This window comes from Primulina eburnea, chromosome 16 (assembly GCF_022965805.1).
Source record: "Primulina eburnea isolate SZY01 chromosome 16, ASM2296580v1, whole genome shotgun sequence".
Classification (NCBI taxonomy): Eukaryota; Viridiplantae; Streptophyta; class Magnoliopsida; order Lamiales; family Gesneriaceae; genus Primulina; species Primulina eburnea.
The window spans coordinates 18,577,255-18,592,539 of NC_133116.1; the positions used below are offsets into that span (position 1 = coordinate 18,577,255).

General features: G+C 36.6%; 1 protein-coding gene across 3 annotated transcripts in view; it reads right to left on the bottom strand.

Annotated features, from left to right (window-relative positions):
- Positions 1-2,828: 2,828 nt before the first annotated feature.
- LOC140816436 (uncharacterized) overlaps positions 2,829-15,285 on the bottom strand; it is a 31,124-nt gene continuing 18,667 nt past the window's right edge. For 2 of the 3 annotated variants that reach the window (XM_073175697.1, XM_073175696.1), the window contains exons 7-10: positions 6,226-6,654; positions 5,703-5,998; positions 5,457-5,586; positions 2,829-3,511 (exon numbers count right to left, since the gene is read on the bottom strand). In XM_073175697.1, the coding sequence (XP_073031798.1) occupies positions 3,029-3,511; positions 5,457-5,586; positions 5,703-5,998; positions 6,226-6,654 (1,338 nt within the window). In that variant the 3' untranslated portion in view covers positions 2,829-3,028. The other variant, XM_073175698.1, reaches the window with a different exon arrangement.

Sequence of the window (15,285 nt, forward strand, 5' to 3'; positions counted from 1 at the left end):
CAGATGACTCAATCGATCATTCCCTAGAGACATCAGTTCAGGTTGTGTCACCATCAACTGAACAAAATCCTTCCTCACCACCTCGGGATCAAGCAGAAATCCCTGCTGATGATATTTCAGTTCGAAATGTTACTGAAACAATCTCAACTGATCAAGCCTTGATTGTTTCTGAACTTGATACAAGTAAACCAAGCACTTCTCGACAATCCAATCCTCCATCTTCAGCAGATTTTGATCTCATTTTTGAAGAAGTCCAACATATGCAGGACAGTATGAGTAAAATAATTACTGCCATCTCCAAAATTCAAAATACGCAACTTTCGCACAGTCTGAAGTTGGATGATAATCAGGAATCCTTGAAAAGACTGAAGGATATTCAATCTGCTGTTACCGCTCTCTCTTTTGCAGTTGGTGATATTCAGAAAAATAGAGGTATCATGTCCAGTCTGACTGCCACTCAAGAATTAATTACCCAACGCGTCAACAGTGTGGAATCGCTTGTGTCTCAGAAAATTGAACTACTGCAAGTCACAATGACTACTGCTATTGAAAATATGTCATCATCTGTCACAGTTCTTTCCTCTCACTGATCGCAAGCTATCTGACAAGATGGATGTATTTGACAAAAAGGGGGAAAGCAGCTGAAGCAACTGATATCATTTGACCAGTTATTTTATGATTCAGTTATGCTAAAGAATTAGATGAAGAATTAATCTAGCTATTATTATCAACTGATATCATTTTCTTAGACTTCTATATTATCTACAAGAAACCCAGATATTCTACGATTCAGTTGCATAATCTATTATCAACAAAGAGCTGAGTTAAATCTCTTGGTTTTGTCAAACACCATAAAGGGGGAAATTGTTGGAAACTAAATTCTGGAGTTTGACAAAACATAAACCAATCGATCAAATCAACTAATACATGAAAGCAAATTCGGCAGCTAGACATTCAACTGAAATCAGTTGACACAAACTGATCAGTTGAGAACAGATCAGTTAAAACATTCAGCCGAAAACATTAAAGCTTCTCAACTGAAGATACCTCGGGAAAGATCATTCAACAGACAAAAAGACATATCAATAAGCAACTGAATATGGAAAGCCGCACTGCATAGAACAACGTATTTCGGCTATTGAGATTAATACGCCGTCTTACAATAAATGATGAAGCGGCAATCAAGAACATTGTCCAAGAAATGATAAGGTGGCAATCAACGGATACGAGAATTCAAAATTACCGTTGAAAGATAAAGTCTATAAATATGACAAAAGAGCAGTTGACAAAAAATACGATTGACCAATCTCAAACTTGCCATTACTCTGTCAAAATCTCAGCTCACACTTATCAGATCTATTCGTAGCAATCAAGGCTACACATTGAGCAAACTAGCACTCTGAAATATTGATAATTCGATAAGTGCTAAGTTCAGTTACTTACAGAGATCATTGTATTATACTAAGTGTTTCAGTTCAGGCAATAGATAAGTCCTAACTGAAGAGGGTCTGTACAAGCGTTGTACTCGATTAAAGTCTTTTAGTGAATATCCTATCCTTGTGATAGAAGGGGTGACGTAGGAGTTATTCAATTCTCCGAACATCCAGAAACATATTGTGTTGTCTTTACTTCAGCTTTTTATTTCCAGTTAGATATTATATCTTTCAATCAGTTTATTTTCCGCAACTGCTTATTCAGTTTAACTGATTGATATTGACCGACGGGATACTTAGTTCAGTTTGTAACAAAACTGAACTACCTTTTTCGAAAAACATTTAAATTCCTAGAAGTGTTTATTCAACCCCCCTTCTAAACACTCCTTAGTCAATAACCGATTCTAACATCTTGATATCTAACCTTGGTTAGATCTTCTTGTTTCAAAGTTATTCAAATAATTAATTTGGAATCTGTGTTCGGATCCATGTTATTTGATAAAATTAATCCTCTCCAAACATTTAATCAGACATTAATAATAATTTTATATATTCGAAATAATGTTACCTAGGCTACCATTTTTGGCTCCGTTAATCAATCAATTAAATTCAACAAATATAAGAGTATTTTTGTCATTTTTATTGTTTTAAGAAGTTTAAACAATGTTTTTTTACATGTAGAAAGTCAGCGTAAATTTATGTGTTGGTTTGGGTAAATTTTTTATGTTTAATATTTATTTATTAAAAAATTATTATCTATACATTATTCATAATTAATAAAAATAAATAATTATATTAAAAAATGACTGCACCAGATTGGACAGGGATTTGGTGCAACAGGAAGAGGAGTGCTATTGTAGTAAAACGTTGGAGAAAGCATTTATCATACTGAAACCATTCAGTTGCATAATATAAAATAATGATACCGTAACACCCCTTGGAACAAAACGTAATTATATCCACACATAATAAACATCGAAAAAGCCTTCAGACATCCACTCAACAAAAGTGATGCCTCCTAGAGTAATTGAATATACATGCGTACTCTTTTTCGGCCCCCAACAGGCCAACACTATGCAGACACAGTGATAAAGAAAACACTAAAAACATTTTTCTTATATATTTCCCCGTCATTTTTCCTTTCTCTTATCTTCCATCTGACTTAAGCATCAAAATGAATAAGCCAGGTGAAATCCCAATATCTTTGTCTAACGTAAAGATCTTGAGGGAACACGCCAGCTGAAACCCCGACATCTGCTAACCGATATTTCGTTTTCAGCTTCCATGGGCTCATGAAAGCTAGGCGAGGATTATGTTGTCAGATGGAGTTATTCCATTTTTATCTCACTTTACATCACTACCAAATGGGGACACTTGAAAGAAAGAACCCAGAAATTATTGCAAATATTTCTCCATTAGACTACTGTGTACGTATCTTTTACACGGAAGTGAGTGGCTATAAAAACTCGAAATATATCGAGATTATATTTACAACTAAGAACTCGAAAGGAGACCTACATCTGACAAATATAATATCATGAAAGCTACACCCAGAACAAAGAATGTGCAAGAAACAACACACCTATACAATCAAGTTAAAACTGAAACCTTGCATCCTCACCATCTGAATCGCTGTTATCTAATGTACCACCATAATCTTCATCAGTACCAGAAATAGCATCGAGAGTTTTGTGGGAATTCCAGTCGGGAGGGAATGTCTTTTGAAGGGCCTCAGTAATTCCAGCACCACCCCATTCCATTTTGCCTAAACATTTTGACCAGTGAACTGCAGTTCCCATATCGACAGTTAATCCAGAATTTACCATTTCTTCACATATGCCAAGAATTCCTTTATAAATGTAATCTTCAGCGACAGTTGCTCTAGATAATAAAGATGTCATTAGACAATGATACACAGCTTTGTCTGGTGTTAATCCGGCACCTTTCATCTCTTTGAAGCATTTTAAAGCCTTCTCAGGGAGAGATGCTCGCGACCAGCCGTGTATTAGTGTTGTATAGGTTTTGATGTTGGCCTTCACTCCAAGTGCTTCCATCTCTTCTAACGTTTTCATTGCTCTCTGCAGACAGAATATAAAGTTTCCACTTACAGCAAAACATACCAAGTTGACGGGATACATCTCTAGAAAATATAGCTCCAACAAAAAACTGCAAGAAGAATGTACGCCAATTTGATTCGTTGTCGGGTAATAATTTTAACATACTTCAGAGGTCAATCTATAATTATCAGATACATTATTTCGAATTTAGCTGCATATTGAAGTCTAAATTCTAGCTCATGATACAGTCTCAAATATTCTGAAGTATGGAAAAGAAAGAGAAATTGTTTTGTAATGCTGAGATACTACACAATTTAGTGTTCTAGATTTCTTTATTTCTCCATGTTCTTCCTTTTCTTTTTGTAATTGACCCGCAACAGAAGGCACATCATGGTCCGTTGGTTGCATAATCGGGATTGCAAACCACCCAAGTGAATGGCCTAAAATTTTTATGATCAAGTTTAAACTCGAATGAATTATGAAACTCAAACTCATTCTGCCAATTTATAGTTGCACATGTTAAATTTGAGCTTATATAAGGAAAGTGCACATTGGACATGAAAAATTGAATTTTAAAGATTATATTTTCAATAAACATATAATACACCACATATTCAATACATTGATATAAACAATAAATAATTCATTAGACAACATGAAATTTTGAATTGTGATATATCAAGCACGAATTAAAAGCTTGCCAAAGTTTTAGCCCAAGTCAAGCCTTACTCCAACAGATTCATTAAGCTCATGAGCTCAGCTGTCTTAGCTCACCAACTCTCATAAACAAGATATTCATAGAATAATGCCCATCATCTAGACATAGTTTACTATTACAATTGTAGAAAAGTAAAAAGATAAAAATGATGTTTTTTTTATTTTTGTTAGGTGTATAATTAGGTCATTGCATAGCCCAGAATTGTAGGAAACATTGTAGCCCATTTAATCCATTTATTTAAGCATCTTGTATTGTAATTAATGAGTTCTTTTGAGTTTTTCCTCAACTTCATGGCTACTGCTTGATTTCTTTCAACAATTTCTGCTAAGAAATGATTAATCAAATGTCATCATAGATTAGCACAAAGTTCAATGACAGGACGTCAAACTGAATGGCAGATATCACATTGGGCGAGTCCTCACATGTGTAGCTCTAATACAGGAACATCATAAATTATGGTTCTGTAATATTCTGGGACATTGGAAAGCTCGTGTTTTAGTGAAAATCAAGGAGAAACCTCATTTCCTATTTCTCTTTTAGGTTTAAAAGTGATCTCGCACATAATTGATTCGTATGACAGCAACTGCATAACTCTTAACAGTATTATTTCTCTCTCTGCGATTTAGTTATTACTTGGCACAACTTATTAAGGTGGTATTTATAATTAACAGTTAGGGTACTAGCACACTAACACCTCAAGACCCTGGTCATGATAAGGTGTGAGAAATCTTCAAGAGTACAACACACCGGTTTTTCAAATTACGCTTGAAAACACAAGCCACTAGTGCTTGCAGTCAAACTGTAGGTTATGGACACATTGTGGCAAATACATGGAATATTTCCCCGCATTTTATTTCCAATGTGATGAAAGACATCACGATTTAGATCTTAACGCCATCTGCAAATCTTCAACTACCAATAGTTTCAAGCCTGACCTATTTACTCCACTGCGAGAGCTTTTAAGTTACCTGACTAATTTCATTCTCTAAGAAATCGGCTTTAACATAATTCTCATTGTCGATAATTCTATGCATCTCTCAAAGCATTAAAAAGGTGGCCTCTACATTGCAGGTTCTTATTTGGTACATCATCAACGCTGCTACCAAAGTGTGAATTTCCCAGATGTAACACTGCCAATTTGTGAAATTCCAGATGTAACACCAGAAAAGGTTAGCAACGTGATATAGCAACTTATGGTCGCCGTATATGATAGTGGCTGTACAGAGCACATATAAGCAAAAAACTTACCAGCATATCTCCGGCCTTGCAACAAGCATTTATAAAAGATGTAAAAGTATGGATATCTGGCTGTACCCCTTCTTGCCTCATTTGCTGCATCAGATCTGCAGCCTCCCAAACATCACCTCGGCGAGCCCATCTGCGTTGAACAAAAACAACGAAATCAAGAATAGACGTGCATGAGCAACTTAACGAATATATGAAGTTTCAAGCAGATGTTGAAATATAGCGCATAAAAATGTAGATTAATCATACCCATCAATTAATATGTTGTAAATATATGTGTTCCTTGGGATATTTCGAATTCTCATCTCTTTCGTCACTGCTAAAGCACTTTGCATCCTGCCTGCTTTACAGCATGCCTTGAGTAAAGCCTCGTAAGTGTATACATCAAGCTCAAGCCCTTCACTTTTTAGTTTAGAGAAGTATTTGAAAGTGTTTCCAGTATCTCCCAATGACGCGTAACCATTCATAATGGTTGTGTATGTGTGCTCATTGGGACTAATGCTTGCAAGCAACATTTCTTCTAAAATAGCCACAGCCTTCTCCATCTGCAAGTAATATATAATCATAAATAGATAACCACTTATAAAAAAGTTACAAGTCTGAGTTAGCAGATTCAATCTTTCTGGTCAAAAGGAAAATGCGAACTAGAACACATGAAACAACGAAGAATATATGGTACACAAATTTTAATTACAATAGAACTAATGTACTGTAACGACACATTAACATTGAAGTAAAGAGATTAAAAATGCCTTTTTCATAAATGATGTACCTGACGTTTCTTGACAAGGCCAAGAATAAGAGCATTATATGTGTGCACAATCGGAATACAGCCGCTCCTCCTCATCAAATCAAAAACCTCTAAAGCTTTTCTCGTTTCTCCTGCTCTTGCAAAAGTTAGAATTATGGGCATAAATGTCCTTGTAGAGGGTTGATGTCTCACCCTTTTCATTTCTTCAACAGTGCGAATTGCACGTTCTACATTACCCATGCCACAAAATGCTGTAATGATGTTATTGTAAAGAATGACATCTGGTTTTAATCCATCTCTGACCACATCTTCAAAAATTGAGAAAACATTAGCCCAATCTTCCAGTTTCATAAATCCATTGATCAACATGGAATAAGTCTTCATGTTATGCTTTATGCCTGCCACTTTCATCATGTCACTGATTTCCAGAGCTTTAGAAATTTTTCCTACCTAAAGATCAAAGAGAACACAATGAATAATTCCATGCAAGTGGATATTGTGGAGCTATGTAGAGAAGGGATGTACAGACACTAATAAAGATCAGTTCTTACAAATATGTAAGAAAATAAATACTCCCCTAAGTTGCTTAATAAAATTTGAGGTTTTTACATAAATTCTCACACTAATGACAGTGTCTGCACAGGCAACAAATGGCTGGTCAGCAGGAAAAAGGAGATTTTTAATTTCTGTAGACCAGGGGGGACCTTCTAAAGTACAGAGAACTCTTCTGCAGATGGTCAGGACTGGAGAAGTCTCCTAGTAATCCAGATCCTCTTCAGAATGACCCCATCCGAGGAAAAGGGAGATACCGGAGGAATTATTCTTCGAGCATATGTTAGAGTAAGTGCCCAGCGAGCCGACATATGACTTGGGTTTATTAACTTTTATGTAAAAACAATCTTTATTTTAATAATATTTTACAATTATTCTAATTATGACATTAAGTTACCTGTATACCCATACTCTTGAATATAATAACGTAAGATCATAAAACTCATTAAAAAGTGTATCGTATTGTCTAAACAGGTTTCTAATTAAATCTGCCACCTAAAATAAAGATAAAGGTCGATTGAACTTGAGACTAACATCTGTGATATAAATGTCATATGTAATTGATAAGGGTATGGAGATATCTATTCATACAGATGATGCACTGAACAACTTTCTCTTAAACTGTCCAAGTGGTTATCATTTATCGAGTGGAAATGGTTGAACACCATTAGTCCTTTGACCCGGACAACGTAGAGGCTCTACTCTACGGACTAGCATGCAATTTGATCCGTTTACTGACTCTATCGATGGACCTCAGGAGGCGAGGTTGGGTGTAGTTTCGAAATACATATGAGCAAATGCATTGTAGTCGGGGATTCACCATTTGTCTACTAGTGAAGATATCCTATGTGATCTGATGAGTTAATAGTGCAAGAAATCTCAAGCTAGAGCAAGACATGTGCATTAGGAAAATGTGTTTTCTAGTTGCAAATACGATGTCACTATAATTACTCAAAGATATATCAAATCGTTATCGAATTCATTTGCAACTCTCGATAAATCAATGTTGCAGGTTAGATCGGGATATATGAGTCGAAAAATCCGTATTGTACGTTAACCATTTAGCTTAAGGTTATTGTAGGCACTATCACTGATACCTAGGGATCATGGGGCGATGTTACTAGACGCTCTTACCGTGATTCGATTGGTGCAATCAAACTTGAGTTCCGACATTCTTGATCAAGGTGTTGATGAAAAGAATGAGGCTAATTGGGGTAAACCCGAATAAGAATAAATGTTATTCTGAATAACATGAAGTTATGAAATCACGGCTAGTTGTATACTATTGAAGATCACATAAGCATCGGATTATGTGTTCCCGTTGAGATAGTTAAGATCAAGGAGTTGAATTTGGCGACTGTAACTTGATGAAACATCAAAATAACAGATTGCTTTTCAAGGAGTTTACAAGTGAATTCCGTATGACGGAAATATGTGGAAGTTAGCTTAACTACTAATTTTGTGAGAAGAATGGAATTGCCTATTTTGGCGAAGGAGTTGCAAAAATTGACGGCGGCCAAAATTAGATCGGTGAAAATTTTGATCTACGAAATTTCAGCCAAAAATAGATTTGTACTCTCGGTACATCGGTGTTGTCAGATAGTCGATCGGGTTATAAAGTGTTCAAAATTATTTTTTAATAAATTTAGAATCTACTGATTAAATAATAATGTTGATATTGGTGAATAATATATGTACATCATTCTCATGATATATACTATAGGGTTCTAAAATTGATTAATTAAATAAGAAATTAAAGAATGGTTATTTAATTTTACATTCGTATATATGTTTTATACATATAATATGTTTTATATATATAAAACATATAATTTTATTTACTTAATGAAAATAAAAATCCTAATGAGATTAGGATTATGAATCCTAATATGATCAGGAATCAAAGCTTATAAATATTTCATTGAGAATCATGGGATTAGGATTATGAATCATAATATGAATGGAATTCTTGACGTAATCAGGAATCAAACTTATAAATATTTCATTGAGGGTCATATGAAATATCACAAGTTTTACACACGGATTTTGGCCTCCTGACCATCAAAAAGTTTTTCCCCCTCTCCTCCTCGGAATTTTCGGCCATAATAAAATTTTTGAATAAAAATTTTACGGATGCAGAGTCTCTAGAATTCAGGCAACTAGTCTCGACGCAAAATTGTTTAAAATTTCTAATGCGAACTAAACAAAGAATTCAATCTTCGATCGTAGACCCGATTAGACGATCAAATGGGATATCTGTTCGTATGGAATTACAAGAATGCTACATTCACATAAAAATCAGAATAGTCGGAGATACCCAAGAAATGTTTTGAACATCGAAACTAAAATTTTAAAATTCCGTTGCGCCTTGTGTGCGAGAAAACGGTACTCCAATAGTGGTATCAGAGCCAGTTTTTCTCTATCGCATGATGTTATTGTTTAAATCGTGTTGATTCTAACACGTGGCTGATAAGAATGATTTTGAATCTTCTGAACTAGTCCGGATGCCGCCTATAAATGAAAGCTGATTTCATTTGTTTCCTACATCACTTCTTTCAGCTACTCTCTCTCAAATTCTAGCCATATACTTCAGGTTTTCTAGCCAGTTTCTAACGCAATTTGGTGTCGAGATGTTTTGGAACTAGTGTCGACTCGAGGAGGGGTCGGTGAGGGGGACGTGGATCAAGACATCATCAACGGGCTGACGACGGTATAATCCTAAAGCCTTAAATAATGATTTAAGGATCATTAGGAAGAACTTTGAAGCATGTTCAGTAATTCATTATCTGGCTTAATAGTGATTTCATTATGTTGGTATTGTCTAGATTCAGACGAGTAAGCTTTCTGTCAGATTGTTTTAGTGAGTTATGTGATGTACTAACTGAGATATTCAAGCATAGTATACACTTATATGCTGCATATTTATCTTTTGCATGATAAATGTTTTACTGTTTTGGCCTATTATGCATGACATGAAATGTTGGGCCTGATATCTTTTGAGATATACATCGTTTGTTGGGATAGCTCAACCCTGTTCTGTATTGTGGACGGTTGGGCATCGAGAGCTACAGTGAATGACGCATCCCACGGTCTCTGATGACCTTGGACATTGTAGGTCCAGGTCTTGATGATGAGTGTGGGAGACATGCCTAGGGCAGATCGGAGACTACACAATCAAGCGCATCTAGACTGAGCATGAGATTCTTGACTTGATCCTTCATATCCGAGCATATTGCATTTCACATACATCTTATCTGTTTGTATACTCGTACATTCTCGTATTGGACGATTTTCGCTCACGTCTTTGTTTTCATCTTGGGCACCCCATTCCACGAGGCAGGTCTTAGGTTGGACGGTTCAGACGGCCAGGACAGTGGCTAAAACAGTTGGGTTCAGACGGCCAGGACAGTAGAGGTTTTATTTGGTTTATCATATTCTCGTGCAGGATTATGTTTTAAATATGGTTGTATTAACGTTTTAGACTGAGATTATTGTTATGATTTCATTTGGTTTACAAGATAATTAAGTTATTTGGTTTTCGCTTTTTAATTGTCGTTATCAAGTTTAATTTTGCATTCTTATTAGTCTGTTTAGTAGCGTCTCAAGTAAGGGCGTTACAGCCAGCACACGAGAAAAAGCGAAATTCGAAGCCATGGAGAGGCCAGTGAGTGGGTTGCAAGAAAATATGCTACAGAAGCAGGGCAAATTGGAGAAGATCGATAGAGCTCTCGAACGGTGGGGATTTGAGAACATTAATGGAGTAGATGATCAAAGCACAAGGCAGGGAGACTGTAAATAGTAGGAGAAAGCAGAGAGTGTCGCTTGTACTGGTGGTGGTAGTTGCTATAGTAGGTGCCCAGTGAACCAACTTGTCACTTGGGATTTATTGACTCTAATGAAAAAACAATCTTTATTTTAATAATATTTTACTATTTTATCCAATTATGACATTCACTTGATCTGTATACCTATGCAAGCTGCATAGATAAAGTTCTTGAATATATAATAGGTACCATGAGGTCTGCCTCTCAAAGTAAGACCATGAAACTCATTAGGAATGTACCATATATTTTAAACAGGTTCTTATTCAAATCAGCATCCTAAAATAAGGATAAAGGTCACTTGAACTTGAAACTAGCATTTGTGATGTAAACGTCATGTTTAATTAGTAAAGGCATAGAGATATCCATTCATATAGATGGTTGATCATATGATGATGCAGTGAACAACCCTCCCGAGAACTGTCTAATTGGTTTTCATTTATCGAGTGAAATAGTCTGCAGTTATGGTTGTACAACATTAGTACTTTGACTCAGGACAATGTAGAGGCCTACGTACTAGCATGCACTTTGGTCCATTTAACGACTCCATTGAGGGTCGTCAATTGGCGAGAATAGGTGTAGTTTTGAAATACGTATGAGCAAATTGATTGTAGCCGAAGATTCACTGTTTGCCTAAGGGTGAAGATATCCTATGTAATCTGATAAGTTAATAATGAAAGGAGTTTCTGGCCAGAGCAAGAAAGATGTTTAGGGAAATGTCTTTTCCTAATTGCACATACGATGTCACAGTTAGTACTTAAATATGCATCACATCGTCATCGAATTGATATGCAACTCTCGATATACCAATGATTGCAAATTCGATCGGGATATATGAGTTGAAGGACCGTATTATATGTTAACCATAACTTAAAGTTCTTGTAGGCACAATCAACGATACCTAGGGGATCATGGACCGATGCTACAAAACGCTCTTATTATGGTCCGATGGATGTAATCAGAAATGAGTTTTGACATTCTAGAACAAGGGGTTGATGAAAAGAACAGAACTAATTACGGTATGTCCGAATAAGAATACATGTTATTCTAAATCAAATTTAGATGTGAACCCACAGCTAGATATATCCTTCAATCATTAAGGGTCATGTAAGTATCAGATTATGTGTTCTTGTTGAGAAAATCAAAGTTCAAGGAGTAGAAATTGGCGACTATAGTTTGATGAATATCAAACAAAATGATTATAAACGAGTTTATAAATTGGTTCCATAAGATGAAAGAAATGGAAGTTAGTGTAACCCCTAATTGAGGAGGGAGAGTGGAACGGACAGTTTTGGTGAAGAGTTCACAAAACCGGAGGCTTTGGGCCTCTCAAAATTTTGATCTTCGAAATTTTCAATTTTCATTATATGAACAACATTTGTATCATTGGCACGTCGGCGCTGTCAGATCGTCGATCGGGATTATAACTAGTTCAGAATTATTTATTTAGTGAATTTGGAGTTTACTAGTTAAATAATAATACTAGTAGTAGTGACTACAAATATGTGCAAGTTTTTCATAAAAGTTCTAGAGGGTCTAGAATTAATTAACTAATAAGTTAATTAAGAATTGAAATGATAGTTATTTAACTTAGATCAATATGTCTATGCATGTATTGAATGTTCATGTGTAAATGTATTAATATATTTATATATACTTTATATGGAGATATAAATGTGTATATAAAATATAAATATATCATGCATTATCAAAAGAAAAAGTAGAGCACTTCGCTTCTTTCAAAGTTTGAAACGACAAAAATTCAAAGGAAAATCGGTAATAGTAACAAATTACAATGAAATCCAAATTTATCCAAACCAATATATTGGAACTCCAGAGAATTTCGATGTTCTTAATTGGTGGAAAATAAATTTTCAACTCTATCCAATGTTAGCGACAATCGCAACCGTTCAAAGTTCAGGTGCTGTTTCCCAATCAGCATTTTCAGTATGTGGAAGAATCATTGGATACTGAAAGAATAATTGGTGAACAAAGAACTAATTTAAAGTAAAAAACACTTACATGTTAACATGCCTATAAGATTGGTTTGCAGCCGAAAATAGAATAGGACCGTTGTAGCGATCGAAGAATTTCAAGCTCCGACGAAGATCCGTAGTATTCAAAATATATTTTAATAAATCATGAGATGTTCAATTGTAAATATCAATGTTTAAGTTACTTTATTTTTATTTGTATGATTAGTCAGTATTATTTCCATTCACAATACTAAATAAAAAATTCTCATCAATTAAAGTAACGTTGTATTAAAATATAATAAAATTCAAAACCCGGAATCGGTCGACCCAAACCGAAACAGGTCTATAAATTATAGAACCGGTCCGCGGTTCGGAATACCTTGGAACCGGAACGGGAACCAGTCGACCCAGAACGGAACGGGAATCGGAACCAGAATCGGAACCTGGGAGCCATTAAAAGCAAAGCCTTATTCCATCGTCAATGATTGTCTATTGCATCGAGGCAGATTGGTTGTTCCTCAGGCTTCGTTGTGCGTTCCTAAATTGTTGAATGAATTCCAGGTCACAATGGTAGGGGGTCATTCGGGGCACTTAGAAACAATATTTTTGGAAGGGAATGAGGTAGATGTGAGTAAGTTTGTGCAGATTGTGAAGTTTGTCAGAAACACGAGTACGAGGCTACATCCCCCATGGTTGTTGCAGCCTCTGGCCATTCCGGAGGTGATTTGGGAAAACGAGGCCACAGATTTCATCACAGGGCTACCCAAGTCAAAGGGGTATGATGTAATCTTAGTTGTGATTGACAGATTGTCCAAATATGGATATTTTCTTTTGCTGAAACACCCTAAACCGCAAGTACAGTGGCTGATCTCTTTATTAAGATTGTGGTGAAGCTACATGGAATCCCAAAAACGATCGTGAGTGACAAAGATCCTGTGTTTATGAGTTTCTTTTGGTCAGAACTTTTTTGTCCACAAGGCACACAACTTAAAATGAGTACAGCGTACCACCCTGAAACCGATGTCCAAGTGATGCATAGAATAAGTGCATTGAGACGTACTTGAGGTGTTCTCGTTTGGAGCAACCAAGAATTTGGCACAGTGGTTGCACTTGGCAAAATTCTAGTATAACACTTCTTACCATACTTCTGCGGGTTTATGTCCTTCTGAGGTGGAATACGGGCGCAAACCACTAGCTATAATCCGTTTTCTCCCTGGGGAAACCGTGATATAGCTGTCTCACATGCGCTGTGGGACAGAGATGAGCTTTTGAAGCAGCTAAAATTCAATCTTTAGCGGGCTCAGCATATGTCGAAGTATGCTAATCGGCGTAGAAGGGAGGTTCATTTTCAGGTGGGGGATATGGTTTATTTAAAGTTGCGACTGCATTGACAAATATCAGTTTGTACACAGGTCTTTCAGAAGTTGGCAGCCAAGTTTTATGGCCCTTTAAGGAGATCAAAAATGTAGGAAAGGTGGCCTATCGACAAGGTTGTAAATGGCGGGAGGCGGTGGCAGAGCGGTCGGTGACCGCCTACCGCCTCGGCCGCCTGGGCGGTGCCCAGGCGGTTGGATTTTTTTAAGTAATTTTTAGATAATCATGCAATATTAACATTTTTATGTAAAATGTGCAATTAAATAATGTTTAAGCACAAAATATAATATCATCTAGATAATGTGCAATTAATAAAGATTCATCATTATATTAATGTTATTATGCTAACCAAGTAATATATTTTTTTTTTACCAAAAAACTAAGTTTAAATTTTCAAAGTTTCAATCAATTATCCATCATTAGAACAAGTAGTAGACTAAACATAACTAACCTTCCAAATCATCTACATATGCACCATCTACTACATCCATGATCCTCTCATCATCGGACTCAATCAACATTTTCTTCATTCTCCTCCTCCGATGTTTCTAAATATTCATTAAGTTCTCTAACAGGGATTTTCCTTGCAATCCTCCTTGGATGTAGCACTTTATCCGCTCCCGAGGCCTCCACTACCATTCTCCAAGTAACACCTTTAAATAGTTCTAATATTTAAAATTAGTTAACTTTGATTTGGTTTTTAAAATTGTTGAATAAGTTTTAAAAATTGTTGACTAGGTTTTTAAAATTGTTGACTACTGGCTCGCCCGCCTGCTCGCCGCCTCGCCCGCCTGTTCGCCGCCTCGACCCGCCTACTCGCCGTCTCGACCCGCCTCGACACCCCTCAACCCGCCTCGACACCCGCCTCATGCATAGGCGGTGCGGTCGAGGGCCGCCTACCGCCTAGGCACCGCCTAGCAGCCGCCTCGACCGCCATTTAGAACACTGCCTATCGATTACAGTTACCTGAGGGGTCTAACGTACATTCAGTTTTTCATGTTTCGCGTTTGAAAAGAGCCATGGGTAAGGATTTTGGGGAGGTAAGACTGCCACAGGAGCTGGATTCTGACATGTTTATGAATTACGTGGTAGCATAGCGAATTAAATGGATAAGGGGGAGCCTGCTAAGCAACTATTGGTCATGTGTTGTAAGGCTCGAGAATTATCAACTGGCATTGATGTTAAACTTGTAAAGGTAAGAATGCATGACATTTAAAGCAGAATTGTGAAGCTAGGCCGAAGCCACACCGCACCCGCGGTACAGGAAGGACCGCACCCGCGGTGCATTGACAGAAAATTGGTGAATTTGTGCGAAGCAAGACCGCACCCGCGGTGCTAGCAAGACCGCACCCGCGGTG